We start from the raw sequence: 22,979 nt of genomic DNA, 5'->3' as shown, positions 1-22,979 counted from the left end.
GAGAGTGGAGGCGGCAGGCCCTGGAATCTCCCACCCTCAGACTTCCTGACCCTCGGCAGCCTCCTTTGTTCGTGCTTCTGGCGCTGGGGGAGGGCACAGGACTGTCCAGCCCCCCACCTCCCCACCCCCCCACCCCGCCCCCCGTGCCGGGACAAACCACTGAGCAGGGGAGGCTGCTTTGCTTCCTTTCTTTCTTTATAACATGAGGCCAGGAAGCGAGGCGTCCTCCCAGCAGCCCCTCGAGCAGTCTCCATCCTGTTCCCTGTCCCCCTCCGGCCCCACCTTCCTGGGACAGGAACCTGGGGCCTGCCTCTGGGCCTTGGGGCAGGCTCTGATTTCCCGGAGGGCGGGCGAGGGAGGAGGGAAGGCTGGCAGAGCAGGGGTGCCTATGAAAGAGCGGTCGGAGCAGCTGACCACATCCAGAGAGGCCAGCATGGCAGGCGGAGACAGGATCTCCAGGCCCTCAGCTGGGGCAGGAGACGGGAGAACCTGCCAGCTGGTGAGGGTGGACCAGGCACTAGTGCCTCTGGCCATCAAGCAGACAGGGGAGCCTTTCAGCCTCTAAGGCTCTCCACTGGCAGCCTCCAGAAACCAAACCCTTCCCTTTTGCCCAGCGGCCAGGTTGTGGACCCAGGGTGCTCACCTGGGTGGGTGACTGACCGTGCATCTCCCCGTGGGACACCTGGACATTGGCAGTCTTGTGCCTGGGTGGTACAACAACATGGGGGTAGGGTGGGGGACAGGCTGATGCTCCCTAGGCACCCACTGCACCAGGCGCCTGGCAGAATGGGCTCGTTTAATTCACTTGCATCCTCATGAAAACCCTGAGACGGGGGAATTCCCTGCTGGTCCAGTGTTTAGGACTTGGGCTTTCGCTGCCATGGGTCTGGGTTCAATCCCTGGTCGGGGAACTAAGATCCCGCAAGCTGCGTGGCGTGGACCAAAAAAAAAAAAAAAAAAAAGAGAGGGAAGCGTTACTCCCATTTGTTGATGGGAAGATAAGTTCTCCTGCCTTCTGGGGACCTTGGACAAGTGATGTCACCCTACCACCTCTCTGTGCCTCCTTTCTTTAGCTGTAAACAGGGACAGAGCCCTCACAGGATCATAGGAGCTGTTATGAGCAGTTGATGTTCAGAGAGGTCCCTGAACCTGCTGAGGGACACACAGCAGGGAGCAGGGCAGCACACCCAGGCCTGCCAGACCCCAAACCCACGTTCTGAGACACTGAGGCCACACAGTCTCCTGCTCCCTCAGCATCTCCTCCTCTCCCTGCGCAGGAAGCTCCACTCCTGGGGACAGGGAAGTGGCATTCTGCCTGAGGACAGGCAAGGATGGGCACGGTGCAGCCTTACTCTGCCTGCCCTCTGTCTTGCTGGAGCGAGCCCCTGGACAGAGAGGCTCCAGCACAGAACCCATGAAGCTGGCGCGTGTGCTCTCTGCCTCTCCACCTCCCTTGGTCGTCCCCCCCCACCCTGGGGGTGGGGGCACGGTGGTGGCAGCAGGAGAAGAAGCAAGCTGCTGCTGTGCTCGGCATCCTCCTCAGATGAGGAGGAGCAGAGCTGTAGCCCTGGAGACCTCGCTGCCCCTACTGGGGATTCGGGGAGGTGAGGATGGTCCTCCACACCAGCATGGAGAAGGGAGCAGAATAGACAGAGCCTGCAGACGCCCCAGAGCAGCCCACAAACACAGGCCCCTCTTGCCCTGCCTCTGTTCCCCCAGGTTCTGTGTCTGACTCTGACAGTTGCTATGGAAACGATTAGGCCAGCGCTGGCGGGGACAGGTGGATGGGCGGGCAGGGACCAAGCAGCCACCACCAGGGCCCGCGTCCCTGGGACCCAGACCCGGGCAGGGTGGGGAATGCAGCAGGGAAAGCCTCCTGGCCCATTGGCAGGTACCAAGTGCTGTCTTGGTGCAGGGGTTGCAGCTGCTCAGCGGGGGCCAGGCCACGTGGGGCAGGGGCCTCACTCAGGCCCCACACGTTATCACAATAACTGCCACAGCCATGGCTCACTCCTCCTGCATGGTAGCCCTGTGCCAGGTACAGGGATTAACTCTCAGATTTCATCAGAGGGCTTCCCTGGTGGCACAGTGGTTGAGAATCTGCCTGCCGATGCGGGGGACACGGGTTCGAGCCCTGGTCTGGGAAAATCCCACATGCCACGGAGCGACTAGGCCCGTGAGCCACAACTACTGAGCCTGCGCATCTGGAGCCTGTGCTCCGCAACAAGAGAGGCCGCGACAGTGAGAGGCCCGTGCACCGCGATGAAGAGTGGCCCCCGCTCGCCGCAACTAGAGAAAGCCCTCGCACAGAAACGAAGACCCAACACAGCCAAAAATAAATTAATTAATTAATTAAAAAAAAAAAAAAAGATTTTATCAGAACCCTGCCCCCCCTGCCGCCAGGTAGGTGCCATTATTAACTCCATTTCACCGATGAGGAAACTGAGGCTCAGAGAGGTGAAGCCACTTGCTCAGAACACACGGCTGTTGAGCGGCAGAGCTGGGATCCGAACCCACCCAGTGCGGCCCTGGAGCCCCTGCTCTTAAACCAGGAACCCAGCACTTAGGAGGGATTAACTAGATTAATTCCTGTCCCTCATACTTTAGTGGCCATCCAATGAGCTCAGTGAAGTGGCCATGGCCTAATGGCCCCCAAGGACAGGGAAGCCTCTGGGTTTGGTGAGGTGGCTGCTGTCAGAAGTCGTATCAGGGACTACCAACTAGGAGGAAAACCTCACTCGACACCTATGCTCCAATTCCTTTGCTGTCCTCGGGCCTCGTTGTCGGTTTTTCCACGTATTTGGTGGACGCCACTTGGGCACCACCTGAGTAAATGGCTCACCCTTCATTCCGAGTCTGTTCCCATCCTCAGGCAAATGCCCACCGACCTCAGCAACCTTTGCGGGCCTGATGCCTAGAAGCCCTGATAAGTCACCCACCGGGGCATCATTTCTCAGCGCTGAGTTATAGTCACACCAGCCAAACATAACGGCCTGTCTCGCTATGCCAAAGCCACCTGCGAACAGATGGCCCAGACTTACTGGAGGCCTCTGGGACGTTCAGGTAGAGGCTGTGGGGGACTGAAGCGGGGGTCCTTGTTGCGTCTCACTGGGCAGGGTAGAGCTGGGGAGCGTGGATGTCAGTCTAAGGGACCACCTTCGGCTGATCACAAGTACTCTGGGCATTTTCAATTCTAACCAATCCCCACAGATCTCCTGGGTGTGCACTGGGGGTGGGGGGCAGGGGACAAATACTTAGGGAGGCCTGCTAATGGCAGGTGGGTGGCTATAGGGTAGGAGGGTGCACGCAGCGGGGGGTGTGCTCCTGTCCTCAGAGAGTGTACAGTCGGGTCAGTGAGACCAGATCCATGTGCACACCGCCTGGGGTGAAATCTGCGTGGCGAGTATTGCAGAGCTTAGGGAATGGGGCGAGGTGGCCATTTCCATCTGGAACCTCGGTGGGAGAGGAGAGTCTTGAAGGGCAGTAGGAATGCGCTATTGGTTTTTAAGTGAAACTTGACATTTAAAAAAAGTTAAAAAAAAACAAACCTAAAATGAGGCTCTCTGGGCAGCTCCATGGACCCACACTGGCCTCTGGGAATTGTGACAAATGCTGGCCATGCACTTTTGTGTCTGTGCCAGCAAAGGGCAGGCCCTTCTGGGGGAGAGCCCCTCTCTGCAGAGCCTCCCCTGAGCCTCCAGCACGCCCACCTCCTCCCCTACCTTTGGGCTCCAGGCCGTTGGAATTAAAGTGCATCCTCTTCTGACACTCTGTGCAGCTCATCAGGAACCGGGTCACAGCCTCTCGCGGAAGGAAGGCATAGGTCTCGGCGATCTGGGGGAGAGAGGAGGTTTGCTGTTACATGGATCCATGGGGAGGCGGCTTGGTCACCGGTTCACCAAGGCCTGTGCTTTGGTGGCAGGCACTTTGCCCTTGCCAGGAAAGGCAGGGATTTGAGGAGCAAGGAGCAGATGTCTTAGAGTCTCAGCCATGGAAATGAGTCAGTACTTTTGCAGAATACCAGCAGTTTTAAAATTTTAAATTAAAGAAGCTTAAAAACTGAAATACCAAAACATTGAAACATCATCTAGTCTTTAACCTATGTTCTCATAAGTTGGGAATATTCCTCTCAACATATCATTGCTACTACTGAAAAATGACTTGATAAACATTGGTCTAGGGTAGGAGGAGACAACTTCCACAATTAGAGATGAAGAAACTGAGCCTCGCTTATAAATCTACCGGCTCCGGGCCTATAAACGGAACCCAAAGCTCTACAAGCTATTCCTTGATCTACTCACAGATCAAGAGAGCTGTGAAAGGCTAATGCCAAGGGGTCCGATTTTTCAAATTGGACAGACTCTTAGGGACCCCCATGTCCCAGGTGAGTTTATGAGGCCCAGAGAGGTGAACCAATTCGCGCAAGGTCACACAGCTCCTTAGAGCAATGCCAGACCAGAACCCAAGCTCCAGGTCACGCCCCATAGCTGTCTCCAGGGGGCCTCCCCTAACTAGGGAGAAAGAGTAAGCAGTGTGGGAGGGAAGGTGAAAGAGATGGGAGGCGACACAAGAAAGAGACAGGGTGGGGGAGTGGGGAAGAGCGGGGTGTGGGCCCAGAAGCTCAGTCTTCTCCTCTTGCTTTGGGTTTTGGGAAACCCACTGGTCCTGGTTTGGCTGCCTGAGGGGGCCAGAGGGACCTCTTGGACCCGGGTTTCCTGGCTGAGGCTGCTGGCTGCCCAGTTGCTGGCTTTCACGTTTCCCAGAGCCCAGGCCCTCCCGCTCCTCTCCACTAAGGGGCAGCACCACCCTAGCATTCCGCCGTTCTCGCCGCAGCCCAGCCGGGAAAGTTGGCCAAGGGTGCTGGTCAGCCCACAGCAGGAGGGGCTGCTCTCCAAGACGCACCTGGTCTGCTCCTGCGGGGTGGACACGTGCCCAGCCCCATCTCTGTGGTGGCTAGGAAGCAGGGCAGGGTGAGGCAGAGTGGATGGGGTTGGGGGGTTGCCAGGCCCCCCCCCCCACCGCCTGCGGCCAGGCCCTCAGAGGACCGGCTTCGGCTGTGCTGCCTGCGGAGCTCCAGGGGCCACTCCTGCCTGGTGGCCGGCTACAAACGCAGAGTTAATTTTGGTGACACAATTGTTATTTCTCAGCTGATTTGGTGCTCTGCGGAGCAGGCAGGCTCCTTGATGAGTTATCTCCCTTCCAAATTCCCTGTCTGATTGCCTTCCTCTGGAGGTCAGGGACAAGGGCAAACCCCTGCTCTCTGACTGGAGCCGGTGGATGGGAGGGCGTGAGGGCCGAGGCACGGGGGCTCTCCTGCCACACACGCGGACACCTTCATCCCCAGCCAGGGGCTGCCTGGCAGTCTTAGGGGTGGCAGGTCCTTCTTGGGCCTGCGGGGTTGGGAGGGATGGGTCCTGCTGAGGGGCTGACAGCTGCAGGAGTACACGGGCAAGAGGGGAGGATGCCTGCTGTGCCAAGCAGAGGGCCAAGGCTCAGTTGGGCCAACAGATGACTTTCTAGGTGCCCGAGGTGTGGCATCTCTGGTCAGGCCTCAGAAGAGCTGAGGTGAGGACGTGGAGGAGGAGGGTTGCAGTCTGCTGGGAAAGGAAGGTTGACACCATGGGGAAAGAAGCCCTACTTTACTACCGGGAGCTCACCGGCCGCTGGGCAGAGACAGAGTTTCTGCAGGGCTCAGGGAGAGCCTTCCTGGGTGGGCTGCTCTGCTGAGGGCTGCCTGTGGCATAGGCAGAGGCCCTGCTTGCCACCTGGCCCACTGCGGGTACAGGGACAGTTACGAGAGAGCGTCCTGCCCAGGGGCCGGAGTGGCAGCCCCAGCTCTCCCGGCCTTGGCAGGTACCCAGCAGTATACAAAGGCTGGCCGGAGTGCCACAGGGAGGTGGCGCACTGGGCACACGCCTTCTGGCCCTGGGTCCCATGGGTGGGCAGGTGGGCTGGACCAAAGGCGGGTGGGTGAGAAGTCCTTGGAGCTCTCCGAGGGCCCGGGAGGGAAGCCCTGCCCTGCGTGGCTGGAATGTCTGCAGCCTCGCTAAGAGCTCCCCGGGGAGCCAGTAAAGTGCGGAATCCAGCTCCACGCTGCTGCAGGGACCCGAATGGAGGACGATGTCTTCCCCCACTGGGGCCTTCAACCTCCTGTGGGCGTCTTTTGGTTCCCGCTCCTGCCTTGTCCACATGAGAAATGGGACCTCCATTTCTGTTTGACTGCACAGATGCCCAAGGCCACAGGACCACAGGATGAGTTGAAACAAGGAGGATCACCCCAGCTCATGCCCTAGTCAGTAGGATGGTGGTTTTCAGATAGTTTTAGAGCTACAGACACTGTTCTGGAAATAGACTCTTATCCTGAAGCCCAAAACATGACACAGATAAAGATGGAGCTGTTGCATTTAAGAAGGGAAGCTCCAGGACCCCTGTCCCCACCCAGCTGCCCTTGGAGGCCCTGGACTGTCTGTTGCCTTGCTCTCAGGCCTCCTGCCTGGACATTGAGACCCATACATGAATCTGCCTTTTACGTTTTTCTTAGTAGTAAAAACTGAGTGAGATTTCGTTGGCAGGGAGAGCAGAAGCTATTTGCAGAGTTGCTGACTTGCAAGGCCCCATTTTCAGTCCCCAACTCAGAGGTCAACAAAGACAGATGAGGCCAATTGGGGGGATTTGCACCACTTTACAAGATCCTCCTTCTGCCCTGCGGGTGGATTAGCACGTGGTGGGCCTGGAGCAGCTGCTGACCACATCTGGCCCCAACTCCAAAGTGGTCTGGGCAGCCAGATCAGGACTCCAGAACCCGATCTAGCCTACTAGCACCCTGGGAAAGAGGGAGGAAACAAAGGGGATCACCCTAATTCAGATGGGTGCAGACACCAGAAACGCCCCTTGAAAAAGGACCAGTCCTCTATGTGGCTTCAGGGAACTTTGTAGAACCCATACCCCTGCCTTGGCAAGACTCCCTGGGATCCTCTGGACCTCAGGTCACGCTACGTCAGAGGCAAAGTAAGGCAGGGGCTTCTTGCCCAAGATGGGACTCCCCTGTACTGTCCGTCGTAAATGGCCATCTACCCCTGGCTCAGAGACCTCCAGTTTCAGAAAGCTCATTACCTGCTCTCTCTGATCCCTAGAAAGTTCTTTTCCCACTGAAGAATGTGCCTCCTTTAATGCCCTGAACAAGCCTGCCCATCTCCCTTCCAGTGTCCTGCTCCCTCAGGCACCCCAGGTCTGTAAGAATCCAGAAGGTCCCAGGTGTCCCCAGAGACAGCAAGGCAGTCCCAGGATTCACGTTTGGTAAAGCACACACAGGCAGATCCAAAAACCCCTCCTAAGGGCCTGATGCAAAGCCCGCAGCGCCAGGCTGTGCCTCTCTGCAGCCATCAGCACGGAGTTTCCTTGGGTGGGGGCGGGGGGTCTCTTTCCACAGGCATGGATGGGGCTGAAGAGCTAGGCTTAGGTGGAGGAAAATGGGAGCAGGTGAAAAGAGGAGGACAAAAGCATGCAGGCACCACCCCATCCCCCCCAAAAGGAAAAGGGTGGCATGAGAAGGGTGACAGATGGAGAAGAGGGGGGAAGGGAGAGGAGGCACACAGGGGAGGAAGGGGGTACGGCGGCCCCCCTGGCCTCACACCCACTGCAGGAGGGCCTGGCCTGCTCCCTCAGCCTTGGCCCTGCTGCTGAAATTCCAGCTCTGCACGCAGCCCAGCTGGCTCGCTGCCAGTCATGTGCCAGCTCCAGGCTGGGCAGCGGGAAGTGGGGCACGCGGCGGGCATATGGACGAGAAGCCAGGAAGCGCAGAGCCAAGGGCTGGACGTCCGCTTGGCCCAGAGACGCAGAGCCTGGCGGATGCAGCCAGCCCCGCCCTCTCCGCAGCACAGAGCTCGAAGACCCCAGCCTTCATAAACACCCAGGAAGTGCCTGAGGGTGAGACTTAGGGCTGGGCACCCAGGGGACCAGGGAAATCCTGAGGTCTGGTTGGTCCAAGACTGTCTACTTCGACAAGCAAGTCAGTGGACCCCACTAGCTGGCCATAGGAGGTTTGTAGAGAGGTGGCATGTGTGGTGGTCAGGGTGTGGGCTCTGGGCCAGCTGCCCGGCTCTGAACATCAGCTGGGTGACCTCAAGGCAGGTTTAATCATCTCTCTGAGCCTCGTTTTCCTCATCTGTAAAATGGGGGTAACAGCAGCACCTGCTTCATCCGTGTGATGGCTCAGAGAGCTGGTGCAGGGGACATGCTGAGTGCAGAGCCTGGCACGTGCCGGCTCCCAGCAAGGCAAATTCAATGCTGAGAAAGTGTGCGGGGTTGCATCAGTACCAAGGGGCCCACACAGGCCCCAGCTCGGGTATCCCTCCCTTCATTTATGACCCTCTGGTGGAAATACCCTCAGAACTCCCTTCCCACAAGCCATTGCCCAACGCACAAGTGCTGAGAAGCAGGACAGGTCGGGGCAGATAGTACAATCATCTCCTGCTTCCCTCAGCCCGACCCCTCATCTCTCTGAGGTCCTTGTCATGTGGGTCCATCCTTAAGACTCATTTAGGGCAAAGGCCATCTTCTGAGGACAAGGACAAACCCGATTATTGGATTTTTTTTTTTTTTAAATCAGGCCATATGGGGAAATTACAGACTTATACAGGCCACCTCCGCTGCACTCCAAGGCTATTTATAAAAGAACTTGGAGGGTTCACATCCGCTTTGGGTGAGGTAGCCCCATCACAGAGGGGCAGGTCTCTAGGAAGCCAGAGAGAAAGTCAACACGGAGCTGACTGCCACTTCAGTGCTGTGTGACCTTAGAGCGGTAGCTTAACTCTCTGGGTCTCAGTTTCCTCAACTGTCAAATGGGCCACAGCACCTCTGTCACAGGACTGCTGTGAGGCTTGAATGAACATAAAGTGCTTGGCTTTACTGGTTTAGTGGTGGGTGCCAGACAAGTGGTTCAGAGCTGTGCATGAGCCATGGCAATGGGGGTCAATGGGGGGGCAGGACCAGAACCCAGGCAGGCCCCTCTTGCTCTGGCCACCATCCCCTCCACTGTCCCATGTGTGATGTTTCCCACCCTAGGTTGCCGCCTCTGCTCTCTTCTGCCTACCCAAAGTTTAGACTGCTAGCTCACCTGCCACCTTCTCCATGAAGTCCCCCTGGCTTATCATTGAAAGTTGGTGTCTGGAGGGGCCTTTGCTGAACGACCAGGCGTACCTGGGTTCTTGTTCCCTCGAAGCTAGTCTTGGACACATTTCTGTTTCTCGTATCTTGGTTTTGCTCTCAGCCTCCCCACCCCAAATCGAACTGTGCTTTCCTAGAGGGTGGGGCCCAGGTCCTCAGACTTCCCCTGGGGAACTTCCAGCACTGACTTCACAGGGTCGTAGGGGACTGAATGAACTCACACATAGGGAGTATTCAGGACAGGCCTGGCACACAGTAAATGCCATGGAAGCATTTGCTCTGATGATTATTATTATCTAGCCACCCCACCCCCAACTGCGGCCCCAGGCTGGGGCTGGGGGGATGGAGCGAAGCAGAAACCAGGAAGAGGAGGGCTTTCCTCCTTCCCTCATCCCTCTCCTTCCCTCCCTCTCACTCCCTTCAACCTGCTTCTCCTTTGTGCTCAGACCACAGAGCCCGCCTCCTCGCCCCATGAGCCATCTCTGGTTGCCATGCCCTTGCCCTGTGCCCCCCTGGGTCCCCAAAGGCTGTTTCATCACGCCTCAGCTCCCTGCCCCACCCCCCTGCCCAACATGTGCGGAGCCCATGGCCTCCTGCCAAGGCCTGGGGCTGCCAGCAGAGGCAAAGAGACAGAAATCTCACCGCTCGGTAGGTTTTCTTCTGCCCAGCGTGCTTGGGGGCTTTGCCTGGCTCCGCTGAGCTCTCCACATGCATCGAGTAGATGATGTCAAAGAAATCTTCCACCACAGCGACCCGCTTCAGAGAGATGCCCTCCGGCTCCGACAGGCCATCTGCCCCCTGCGACAGGGTGGACAAGCTGTGTTAGTGTCAGGGATGATGGCAGGGTGAGAGCTGGGCCCCGTGGCTGGGCAGTGGGTCAGGGGCAGGGACACCGCTGCTCGCTGACCCCATAAGGCCTCCGATGGTAGGTCTGGGGGGCTGGGGGACAGGAGCCTGCTGAGAGGGCCGCAGGGAGGGGGCTTCCAGAGTCAAGGGTGGCTGCTGCTACTAAATCTGCCAGAAACAATGGGCAGAGAAAAACAACACATTAAAAAACCAAGAGCCACCATGTTCACAATTTCAGACAGATTGTGCCAGACTCAGAAGGGAGCTTTCGAATCACACACTGTGCCAAGACCATCCTGGAAGTCTCTGGGGAGGGGGGCGGTGCTAAATAGATGCAGCCCCATCAAGAGCTCCCCAATTAGCAGTAACCTTTCGCTGTGGTCCTGGGCTAGGGTCCCAGGGGAACGGCTCGGATCACCTGGGTGACTCCTGCCCCGCCCTGGCCTTTCAGAAAAGCTTTTCACCGCTGCCCACCTCCCCACTCCAGCAGCTGAGCGCCAGCAACAGCACCCGGGCTCTTTGTGTGTGGAGATGTAGAGAATAACAGACACAAGGCCATGTGGAGGTGGCAAGGCCACATGAGTGGGGTGGCCGTGGACGCCCCGAGCCTCTGATTGGGCTGGCACGAGTGCTGTCAGCTGGCCCCAAAAAGGTGTGCCAGGATCTCAGGGACACTGGGCTTTCAGCCATCATCTCCCTAAGTGGAGACTTGGAGGGCTCTGGGGGTTTCAAAGAGGAAGAGCAAGCAGTGTCTAGGAGGGGGGGATTTGGGAAAAAGCAGGCAGGCTCTTCTCTAAAAGTGCTCAAAACACAAATCTCCAAGAGAATTCTTCACCAAAGGATCCCACTCAAGAATGTTGGCTCTTTGGAGGGGGAAAGGGGGTGTTCTTCTGGGGGCTCACAGCTGTCTCCCCAGCACCGAGCACAATGCCTGGCACATAGTAGGCTCAATAAACAGCTGCCGAATGACTGGGTGGTTATAAGCGGCAGCCGGGCAGGGTAGTTTAGACACACACTTCTCCAGTTTCAATGGGGCCCCATCATTTAAGTGGCTGTGTGACCCTGAGCAGGTATTTTGCTTTTCTGAGCCTCAGGCCCTTTACCTAGAAGATGGGCATAACAGAAGCACCTTTCCCATGAGCTGCAGAGAGGAGTAAATGAAATGTGTGTGTGGCACTTAGCACCAAGCCTGGCCACAGAAACTGCTGGATAAATATTGTCATTAAGAAGTGCTTTGCCAATTGCCAAGCTTCCCCCAGCCAGGACGGGGCTGAACATCGCGACAAGCCTAGGAGACCGTTAGGGTCAGGACCTGCCGGTGGGATGGTGGCTGGTAAGGGTCAGAGCTGGCTCAGGACTTTGGTCTTTGTCATCCGAGGAGAATCGAGGGCACGCTGAATGGGACACTCACTCACAATACATTCTGGGCACAGGCAGGGTTTGCTTTTATCCAGCAACTTTCTCAACGTGCCATGATAGGATAGCAGGGCTATCTCTTTGCCAGTGGCCCACTTGAGAGCAGGTGGGAAAGGAAGGGCATCTGGGGCGTAGGGACCAAACCCTAGGGCTAGTGGGCAGCGTCCATGAGTGATGACCCTGGATGGTGACCTCACTGGCCCTGCACAGGTCCTCTTGCCAGTGGCTTTCTTCCAAGTCAGGATCCATTGCAATGGGGACTTCTCAGCAGGTACCTGGGTGGGTGGGTGTGTGTGTGTGTGTGTGTGTGCGCGCACGCGCCTGTGTAGGAAGAGCAGCTTGCTGGTCCTGACTGCTTGCTGTGAGATTGTAGGCAAACTCTTCAACCTCCCTGAGCTTCACTTATGAGATGAGGTGTAAAATTCCATGACTGCTATTCTCAAACCCTCTCAGAAGTTACTGTTATCTCTGTCTTGAGGGTATCTGAAGTCCCCCTCTGAAGTCCTGGGCTCATCAGTGACTAATTCATTAGCTGACTTGTAACTACCAGCATTTTGGAGATCTTCAAATACTGCCGTGACAGAGCTGCATGGGACAAATATTATGACAGGTCAGTTACAATGCACTTCTAACCAGAGGTTCACGTTGGCAAAAACAAACGAAAGAAACTTAAGAATGAAAATACAACTGGGTTTCTATTTCTTGAGCAGGGGTGGGTTCAGTTTATAAAAAGCCATTGATCTGAACACTTACAATTTGTGTACTTTTCTGTGTGCCTGTTAAACTTAATTTTTTTTTCTTTAAATTTTATTTATTTATTTATTTATGGCTGTGTTGGGTCTTCGTTTCCGTGCGAGGGCTTTCTCCAGCCGCGGCAAGCGGGGGCCACTCCTCATCGCGGTGCGCGGCCCTCTCACCGTCGCGGCCTCTCCCGTTGCGGAGCACAGGCTCCAGACGCGCAGGCCCAGCAATTGTGGCTCACGGGCCCAGCCGCTCTACGGCATGTGGGATCCTCCCAGACCAGGGCCCGAACCCGTGTCCCCTGCATTAGCAGGCAGACTCTCAACCACTGCGCCACGAGGGAAGCCCTGTTAAACTTAATTTTAAAGTATATTTTTTAAAAGTATAATGGGGTGGGTAGTTCCAGATTTCAATAATCTGAGTCCCAGAGGCATAATGATGGGTTTCACTGCTTACAAGTGAATAGACCTCTCTGCTCATAAAATTGTTTCAGGCCAGAACACAGATACTTCTGGAAAAAGTTGATAAAATTTGATGAGAAGGAAGAGAGAAAGAAGACAATCTGATGAAAGATAATATTTTAGATAGGTGAGATGGAAAGTGCTCCCTAACCAGCTTGGTGATCTTGGGCAGGTCACTTCTTCCCCTCTTAAAACTCAGTTTCCTGGGCTTCCCTGGTGGCGCAGTGGTTAAGAATCCACCTGCCAATGCAGGGGACACGGGTTCGAGCCCTGGTCCAGGAAGATCCCACAAGCCACGGAGCAACTAAGCCCATGCACCACAACTACTGAGCCTGCACTCTAGAGCCCACAAGCCACAACTACTGAAGCCTACATGCCACAACTACTGAAGCCTGCACGCCTAGAGCCCGTGCTCCGCAACGAGAGAAGCCACCGCAGTGAGAAGCCCGCGTGCTGCAACTAAGAGTAGCCCCCGCTCACTGCAACTAGAGAAAGCCCGTGCACAGCAACGAAGACCCAATGCAGCCAAAAATAATAAATTAATTAATTAAAAAAAAAAACAAAATTCAGTTTCCTCTCACCTGTAAAATGAGCCTAAAAAAGTCCTAGTTGGATGTTCCAAGGCTCAGGTAAGAACGTTAAGTCAGGCATCTGCCACATAGAGGCTTGTAAATGTTCATCTCTTCCCTTCAGACCCACTGCGTTTGGACATTTTGTGTTTAGGAATCTGTTCTTATCTCCTGTCCCTCTGATCCATTCAGGTTACAGAAGGGGTCCCCTGAGGTAATACCCACCATCAGAAGAGATGCAGAATCTTATGCAAAGTAACATGCTAAGGCTGTCACACAAACTTGGAATAAGCTTTCCTAAAGTCAAGGTGTAACTAACCAACTCAGATTAAACAGCAAAACACATTGCCCAGTGCCTGGCCTGCCTCGGTCCTAGCCTCCCACCTCCATTCACAGGTAGACGCGGGTAACCAACAGCTTTGTACCTGGCCCAACGTGACCATAAAATTAACCCAGAGAAACTCTTCAGGGATGCTCCCTCTTTAAAAATGGATTGTGCTCTCCTGTGCTGTTCAAACCTGGGTCCTGTAATCGGTCTATCTCAACTGCAGAGATGTACATGGGAAAGGAGAGGGCCCGTAGCAACCAGAATTCAAACCACACAAGGTCTGCAGAGCCACACCTTGAACTGTCCTCTGGTGAGCTGTGGCCACCTAGACACCATGTGTACTACACCCTGACGGTGGAACACCAGGATATCTGTTTGGCCTTCAAGGAGAACCCTGGGAAGAGAACAAAGGGATCGCACGGCAGTCACGTGCTGCAGACATCTCTGCCATGCCCTGCATCCACAGAGGTAATAACCTTCATGCTAAATGCTGCAGGAGAGGCATGCCTTTCCTAGCCGAGAATCCAGACGCAGTACTACAAGGCTTGAGCTGCTAATTAGGGAGCGGACAGCACCTTCCGCATAGCCTTGGGATGCCTCTGCCAACCACCTCCGCTTTGTACCCAAGTTAGCTTAGTCTGATCCACAACCCTAAGCAAGCTGGGCCCTGGGTTGACAAAGGAAGCTCACTTCATTTACAGGCTGGATAAAGAGGGGGGCTGGAGCCTCTTGGCTATTCCCCACTTCCTGGGAACGCCAACCAGGAGTGATGGAATGGAACCCTGCAGCACCCCATGGGAAAAGCCATGAAAAACACACGGTCAGTTGTGCAGGACCGACCTCTGGGGCCTTCCTGTGTGGGGAAGAATATTGCCATGGTAACTTACTACATCCTTTTGAAACAGCTAACTCCAAAACAGCCAGCCAGACTTGGGCCAACAAAACCAGACATGGCAGTAGTTGTTAAAAATTCATGGAGCGCGACTTCCCTGGTGGCGCAAAGGTTAAGAATCTGCCTGTCAATGCAGGGGATACAGGTTCGAGCCCTGGTCTGGGAAGATCCCACGTGCCGCGAAGCAACTAAGCCCGTGCGCCACAACTACTGAGCCTGTGCTCCAGAGCCCGCTCGCCTACAGCCCGCTCGCCTACAGCCTGTGCTCCGCGACAAGAGAAGCCACAGCAACGAGAAGTCCGCGCACCGCAACGAAGAGTAGCCCCTGCTCGCCACAACTAAAGAAAGTCAGCACGCAGCAACAGACCCAACACGGCCAAAAATAAATTAAAAAAAAAAAAATTCATGGAGCTACAAACTTTCTTGGATATTACCATCTTCCTTAAAACCAGCCCATATGGGTTCCAAACTAAAGGCCAGGTTGCAAGTCATTGAGGAAACCACCAAATGTCTACTTAAGCAAGGTTGGTATTTCAGAATATTTATAACAATGGTTCGCAAAGTGTGGTCCCTAGGCATCACCTGGGAACTTGTTAGAAATGCAGTTCTCAGGTTCCACCTCAGACCTACCAAATCTGACACTCTGAGGATTTTAATAGACCCCCCAGATGATTCTAATGCATGACAGATTTGGGGAACTGCTGATTAGAATGTCTCTGTGATTGAGACAGGGAGGTAACTAGTAAGGAAACTGGCATTGGATATGAATATAAACATGTTCTGGGACTTCCCTGGTGGTCCAGTGGTTAAGACTCCACGCTCCCAATGCAGGGGGCCCGAGTTCGATCCCTGGTCAGGGAACTAGATCCCGCATGCCGCAACTAAAAATTCCACGTGCCACAACAAAGATCCTGCAGGCGGCACAGCCAAATAAATAAATAAATAAATTTTTTAAAAAAGAATAAACATGTTCCATGCTGCCAGGCCTAATATATTAATATTTTCTTCTCCAGTGAAGGCCCATTTTCCTAATGGTGGGAAGAAAAGAATCTTACTGGAAAACATTAGTATGAATTCAAAACACCTACCCAGAGACTTAATGTGGATTATGGATAGAAAGAGTGGGAGTGCCCAGCATCCTGACATCTGATTTTTAAGTCCTCCCTGGCAAAATTAATTAATACTTAAGCAGGTCATCCCTTGACGAGTCTTTTACTGGCTTCCTCAGTTTCCTCAAATGATCTGAATGCTCGGCACAAAGAGGACTGCTGTGCCCAGGGCTGCAAACCTAGGAGAGAGATGAGCATATCTTCCCGGGCCCCTGCCTGGGTGGCCTCGTGGGCTGTTGTTGGGAGTCATCCCTCAGGTGAGCTCCTGAATCTGACTGAGTCTTGCCTGTCTTCCCACTAAGCCAATTAAATGGACTCCTGCCCTTGATGGCAGGTGAGGTCCAATTGCTAATGGATTGCAGTTCTGTCATGTCCACTGGAACTTCAAAGTCACTTGCTGGTAATAAGTTATACACTTATCAAAGTGGGCTCACCGTTTCAGGCCACCGGGGAGCCGTTTAGTGCACCACCATCACTATAGTAGTGGCATATGCCTTCCAGCAACTAAGTGTCCATGATTAAGAGAATGAGGCTCAACAGTGGGGACATTTCTCAATTGGGTTCCTAAGGTAGAGGAAGAAACCATGCAAACAGTCCTTAGGATGAGCCCTTTTGGTGCAGCTCTCGACAAAGAGTAAAAATCAACGAGATTGGGCTTCCCTGGTGGCACAGTGGTTAAGACTCCGCCTGCCAATGCAGGAGACACGGCTTCGAGCCCTGGTCTGGGAGGATCCCACATACCGCGGAGCAGCAAAGCCCATGTGCCACAACTACTGCGCCTGCGCTCTGGAGCCCGTGCGCCACAACTAGTGAGCCCACGTGCTGCAACTACTGAAGTCTGTGCGCCTGGAGCCTGTGCTCCGCAACGGGAGAGGCCACCGCGATGAGAAGCACACGCACCGCAACGAAGAGTAGCCCCCGCTCCCCGCAACTAGAGAAAGCCCGCGCATGGCAACAAAGACCCAACGCAGCCAAAAATAAATAAATAAATAAATTTATTAAAAAAAAAAAAAAAAATCAACGAGATTGCTGTCAGAGGAGAAGGTCAGTGAGCAGAACCTACCCCTGAGGAAACACACCTTTGGCTACCACTTGTTTGGGAGCCCAGGACTTCAGGGGGTTGACTGCACAGGCCAGTGTGAAGATGTTGTTCCATCCCATCAGGGCCAGATTACAGGCAAAAGCTACTGCAAACGCTATTAGCTGCATGTTCCTCCCAACTTCTGGAACTGTGGCTGTTCCTCCCGTGCCCCAAACCACACTTTAATACATTCAGGCAGGACCAAGGTTTTGGAAATGGGGGTAGCAGTTTTGGGGGGGGTTCCCACAGAGTCTCATTCCAACTACTGGTAGGGCTGAAAGAAGACCCAAGGGGAGAAGTCAGCTTCCTGCAGAGTGTCCTCAGAGGGAAAGGAAAATGGTGGAGATGAAATTTAAAAAGCAAACTCAATGGAGAGAACGAAAAGAACAGAAAACCAGCATGAAGACCTTCACCCAAATATCCAGAAATTCTTTCCTCAGAATCCCCAAGAGAAGCCAGTCACAGTTTGTAAAGGGCATTCAGATGACTGAGAGGGGCCGTTACTTTAATGGGACAAGGACAGTATTTGAATTTCTCTCCATTATGAACACTACCTACTGCAGACTGGAAACCAAAACCAAAAGCAAAAAACTCCAAGATAAAGATTCACAGCAGAATTTTCGGACCCATGGTTGCACTGAGCTCTGTAGGCCTGCATGGGGCGGAGGGATGAGACCACTCCCTCCCCATAAATAAATAAATACAAAAACAAGGCGTGGAGGACTTAATGTAGCACCTGCCTCTTCTCCACCCCTGTGCACAATCTCCAACTGTTAGTGCAGAGCCGCCACCGCATCGCACCTGCCATCTGGAACAGGCCTCATATATTCCAAGGCCTCCTTTCTGCTTCGCTGAACCTCCATCTTCTTTCAAATCACGCCGGGGACCGAAATGCACACCCCGGGGCCACAGGGCAAGGTGCTGGGGATCAGCCCCCAAACAACAGCACTACCTTTGAGGGATGCCATATCCTTCAAGCAGCTCTGAATGTTTTTCTTTTTCCTTTTTTTTTTCTTTTTGGTTTTGTTAACTGTGGGATGTCTGGAAAGGGTGAACGGGGAAGGAGTAGGAAGAGAAAGGGGTGTAGTGGGCCAAAGTGTACCCCTCTTGGCAGGAGAGGGGCAATAACCCCGGTTTAAGGAATGGCGGGAGGGAGTAGCTAAGGCACTCTCAAGCAGGATAAGGTAGGGCCTGGGGGATAGGAATTCTGGCCTGGGCGTGCCAGGAGGGCGCAGGTGCTCTAGGTGAAGTCACAGGCCTGAGGACAATGAGCCCTGACCCTGGGCCTCAGTTTCCTCTTGTGCAGAGATGACACGATATGCGCAGTGCCTTTCGCCATCTCACAGGAAGGTTGTGGGAACCCAAAGGATGCACAAATAGCCCCCACCCTGGGCGAGACATCCAAAAATAACCGCGGTCACCGCTACTATGGAGGGGCGCGCTCCAGGATTCTGGGCACCCGCCTCCCTCGAGCGAGCGCCGTGGCCAAGGGCAGGGGAGTGGGGTCGCTGAGGTGGGGGTGCTAGGCGGAAGGGGGCGACCCTGAGCCAAGCAGACCCAGCGGGCGGGTCCCTTCGGGGCCGCGGCGGGCGGCCGGGCCGCGCTAACGAGCGGGGCCCCAGGTGCGGGCCCCACCCCAGACTTGGGGGGAGGAGGAGGGGCTGGAGGGGGAGGGGAAAGGCCCACGCTAATGACTGTTGACAGCGCGCGCTGGGACTGGCCGAGCCGCGCGCGCCACTGACAGCTGCTCCGGCGGGGAGCAGGGGGACGGGGGTGAGGCTGCTCGCGCTCCCCCCACGGCGCACGCGCGTGCGCCTCGGCGAGGAGGGGCCGGGAGGAGCGCGCGCGCCGGGCCCGGGTTCGGAGGGCCTGCTGGAGCGGCTCGCGCGGGCTCCTCGCGGGCAGGCAGGTAATGAGAGTAACCATGGCAACCCACCAGAGGAAGTGTATTCTGCAGGAGACGTTAATCCCCTCTCCCCGGAGCTGGGACAGCCTGACTTTCCATTCTCACACAGTAATTAGATACCAGCTGTCAGTGCAGGGGGGACGGCTCCGCGGCTGCAGCCCGGCTGGGGGGGCGCACAAAGGGGGCCGGGGGGGGGGAGGAACGCGGGGAGGAGGGCGTTAAAGACACAGGGACGCTTTCCGGCGGGTGGGTCAGGGCGGCGCGCCTCCCCCAGTCTCCGGCCTCGAGGCGCGCTCCCGCTCACCTGGAGACCCCGCCCGCGCGGGGCCCCGCCCACTCGACACGCACCTGCTGCGCGCGCGCGCCCGCCGGCCCCTGCGTTCCCCCTCTTTCGACCCCGCCTCCCCACTCTCCGCGCACCTGCTCCGCTCCCCGCCCTCCTGGGACGCTGCCCACCTGTCCTTTGTGCGGGGCGGTACCATTGGATCTGGCCAGCTCTCCTTCAGGGAGCGCCCGCTGTGTGCCAGGCGCCGTGCCAAGCCTGATCTGTGTAATCCTCACAGACCCTCTGCGGTAGGCGCCTCTGCTGTTCCCCGCCCAGGGCGCAGCGGGGTGTGGCCATTTGCCCAGGGTCACGCAGACTTGAACTCCCATCCCGATGCCCATTTAACCACCAAGCTGCAGCGCCTCCCCATCGCGTCCACATCCGTTATAGCTCCAGGGGCCTCCCAACCGCCCAGGGAGACAAAACAATCACGCTGGTGGCTGGCATCGTGGTGCACTTAATGTGTGCCAAGCATTCACTGCCTCATTTCACTTTCCCAGCAGCCCTGGGAGGATTATTACCCCCATCTTACAGATGAGGAAACTGAGGCACAGAAAGCTGAAGTGACTTGTCCACAGGCATGGAGAACAGAGTGGAAGAGCTGGATTCAAACCCAGGCGCTCAGACCCCAGGATCCATGCTGTCAGCTACCGGCACTATTAACTCCATCCCCAGGTTCCTGGTGTCTGTAATCCAGCCCAGGCCCTCTCCTTTCACCCTTCAGCCCACCCACATCCTGTCCCAGCATCAGTGAGGAGCTGCCTCTCTTAGCCATACCTGAGAAATAGAAGAAGTTCCTAGGCCTAAAGCCACTGCCACGTCCCTAATTTCTGCCAGACCTCCCAGAAACCCTGGCTCTCAGTGAGGATAGCCACTCAGAAATCATTGTAGGCCAGCCTCCCCATTTCCCAGGTAGGGGAACCAAGACCACCAAGGTGTAAGGCTAGCCCAAGGAGGAGATGGCCTCGTGGAGCCTTTTGGGGGGAGTTCAGTCCCCGCAGGCCTAGCTATGCCTCCTGCCCCCCCACCCCACAGTCAGGTCTGGGGGGGCACGCCAAGGAGGGGCAGGAAGTGCTGAGAAGCAGAGCGGGCTCTTGTCCCCAGTGGCAGCGGGTGTCTGGGGCAGGAGGAGGCTATCTGATCCCTTCCCCACTGCCCCGGCCATGACCTCCTCCCTCCCTCCATCTCTCCCTCCTCCCTCATGGCCAGGGGAGCCAGCACCCTGGGCTGCAGCTGAGAACCCAGCGTTCCCCAACCCGGCCCACATTCCTGTGGGAGGAGGAGTGGGGGGGGCGTTGGGCCAAGGGCTTTAGGGACGGGGCACCCCTGGGGCTGCCCCACCCTGCCTGGGCCAAGGCCGGGTTGTCTCCAACCTCACCATTTCCTGCCTCCGCTCTCCGCATCTCTCAGTAGCAGAGCTGCCTAAATTTGGCTCCAGGAGGGAATGGGGGAGGTGGCAGCAGGCGGGTGCTGTCAGAGGCCAGGGCGCAGCTCCCTGTCTAGCCGGCTGGCATTTTTGCTGTCTGGAGGAGGGCAGGGGGGCCCAGCAGCCCTCTCCGGGAAAGGGAGATGTTCAGTACCTTCTGATGTGAACTGAGTAATGTGCAAACGACATGCAAACCAAGCTTCAAATCAGCATCTCAGCCAGGGAACAGCTTGGGTGCTGCTTTTGGGATGAGAACAGAAGGACCAGTGGCCCACTCCCCAGGGCTCCAGTGGGGGCTGAGGGTGGGTACAGGGTGTCCAGGGCTGGGAGCTGGGAGACTCCGTTTCTTGCTGGGTGGAGATTCAGGGCTTTAGATCAGTGGCTGGATGCCCTGGGTCCCAGCCTGAGGGCAGGGCCATGGCTTTCTCTGCCTGCTCTGGCACAGTGCTTGGCACACCCTGTTACGTGGTTAAGCACATGAGTTTGTAGCCACCCTGTCTAGGTTTGAACCTTGGGTCTCTACTGGCCAACTCGGTGAATTCATCAACAGCGTACCCAGGCAAACAACTCATGTAATTGGCATCCCTTTTAGGACTTCCCTTCCCTAGAAGGTGGGCACAGGGGCATGGCGCAAAAGAACATGGGCTTTGGAATCAGACCTGGATTCCAGGTCTGGCTTAGCCAGTGAGGCTCTGTGGGTCTCACGCCCTCCTCTGGGAAATGGGTTCAGGATCTCAAGCTCAGCTGTGATGTCCACGTGAGGGCCTGGACACTCCAGAAGTCTTCTCACCAGCGTGGTCTCACTGCTCTCTGCATTCATTCAACACCTTCTCTGTCCCGGTCCCATCTCCCCTCTCCTCTTTGCTCTCTGTCTTGGTTTTTCTCTTGTAGATTTCTTGCAGTCTCTCCCCTCCCGTTCTCTCCACTTGTCTCGGTGACCTCAGGGAAGCCACTGCCTCTCCCAGTCTCAGTCTGCACATCTGCTGCATGGGGGTAATGGGAGGTGGATGATGACCTCTGTCTGGGGTCTAGGGCCCAGGAGAAACTTGATGGGCAGCAGCACTTCATAAGGCCCATTTGCATCCCAAATGACCAGGAGGGGTGGGCTATGCCCCCAGCTCTATCAGGTATGGGGTGTTGGGGCCCCACTTCTCGGTAACTCTGTTTAACCCCAGATAACTGCTCTCCTGCCCCTCGGCCAGGGCTGATATGAGCTGAATCCAACTTCCTGCCACCCAAAAGCCACTTCCTGCCAAACTCGAGCTGATACCAGAAGAACTTGTTTTCTGTGCACAGAGCAGTCCCACTGGGGCGGCCACCCGCCTGCCCCGGGTGTGAACATTTTTTCCATCTGCAGGTCTGCCTGGTGGGGCTGGGCGGGGGAGGATGGGGACTCTGCCCTCCTCACCTCTGAACCTGCCTGTCCTGCCCCGCCATAGCCTCCGGGCCTGCCAGCCAGCCCAGGAAGGGTGCCAAGTGGCCCTTTGGGCCCAGACAGACGCGTGTAGGCAGCCATACACAGTCTGACACAGCCACACACACAGCCGGTCTGACAGTCCTCACAGCCACCGGGCGTTTGGGTGAAGACTCTGGGAGACAAGTGTCTGACCCTGTCAGACAGCAGTCACACACACTCAGAGTCACAGACAACCGCACACGGAGACAGTACACCCAGTCTCAGTCACTCACACACATGCACACGGAGCTCCCCACACTTGCCCAGCGTCCCCCTTCCAGATGTACTCACTAATTCAACAAACACTCTCTGAGGGCCTGCTCTGTGCCAAGCCCTGGGCTAACCCAGAGAAAAAGCTATTGGAATAGTAACACGTAAGTAGCTGACCTGTGCTGTTCCCTCAGTTTCCTTACCTGTGAAATGGGGAGAACAGCCCTGCCCCATAGGTCTGTTGGGAGGATTAATGAGCTAATTCGTGCAAGGCCCTGGTCCCCATCTGGCCCGTAGACAGCACCGTCTAAGTTAGGCTGTCTTAGTTAGCCAGGAGCTTCCTGTGCCCAGCTCCGCTGAGATCTTACATACCTTATCGCCCTGAGTCCTGGCCCAAGCCCCCCACAGCTCAGGTCCTCATTCCCGTTTCCACAGATGAGGAAACTGAAGCTCAGGGAAGAGGCCCACAGGTCCTCAGGGTGCCCGCATGACCTCCTCTCCTGCCACATCACTCTGCTGCCCCAGCCTGCCTCACTACCCGCCTCGCCACACAGTCACTGTTGCCTCTGCCTGGAATGCCCTTGCCACTTGCTCTTGGTGTGACCGGCTCCTTCTGACCTGCCTACTTCCCCAGCTCCCCCCCAAAGCCCAGGCAGCCCCTGTTCACTTCCCTCAAAACACTCATCACCTGTGGAGCACTGGACCCCCCACTGGCCTTTAAGGGCCAAGAGTCAGAACCATTTTGTCCATCCTCTGGCACCTAGTAGGTGCTCAACAACTTCAGAGCTAAATGAATAAACGAAGGGGCCTGCTCCTCACAGCTACTGAGAACAGAGTCTGGAACCACGCCAGGACACCTGAAGCTGGAGCTCACTCCCGTGCTATCTTGCTTCTCACACCACCAGCACTTCATAGCGTGTCAATGAATGAATGAATGGATGAAACCAAGATTTCGGGATCCCGGTCCAGTGCTCTCTGGGCAAAACCTCCTTCACTTCCTGGCAGCGTGGACAGGAGCCAAGCTCCAGCCGCTTCGGATGGTGGCGGG

The 22,979-nt window shown here is 56.0% G+C and overlaps 1 protein-coding gene across 1 annotated transcript in view; it reads right to left on the bottom strand.

Annotated features, from left to right (window-relative positions):
• The window catches only part of NOL4L (nucleolar protein 4 like), a 129,622-nt gene that overhangs the window by 68,260 nt on the left and 38,383 nt on the right, over positions 1 to 22,979 (bottom strand). The window contains exons 2-3 of the mRNA XM_068524042.1: positions 9,808 to 9,963; positions 3,723 to 3,834 (exon numbers count right to left, since the gene is read on the bottom strand). Of these exons, the coding sequence (XP_068380143.1) occupies positions 3,723 to 3,834; positions 9,808 to 9,963 (268 nt within the window). The remainder of the gene's footprint in view (positions 1 to 3,722; positions 3,835 to 9,807; positions 9,964 to 22,979) is intronic.

Source organism: Eschrichtius robustus, chromosome 16 (genome assembly GCF_028021215.1).
Source record: "Eschrichtius robustus isolate mEscRob2 chromosome 16, mEscRob2.pri, whole genome shotgun sequence".
NCBI lineage: Eukaryota > Metazoa > Chordata > Mammalia > Artiodactyla > Eschrichtiidae > Eschrichtius > Eschrichtius robustus.
Note: the sequence above shows the minus strand (reverse complement) of the source record. Positions and strands in the feature narration are given on the sequence as shown.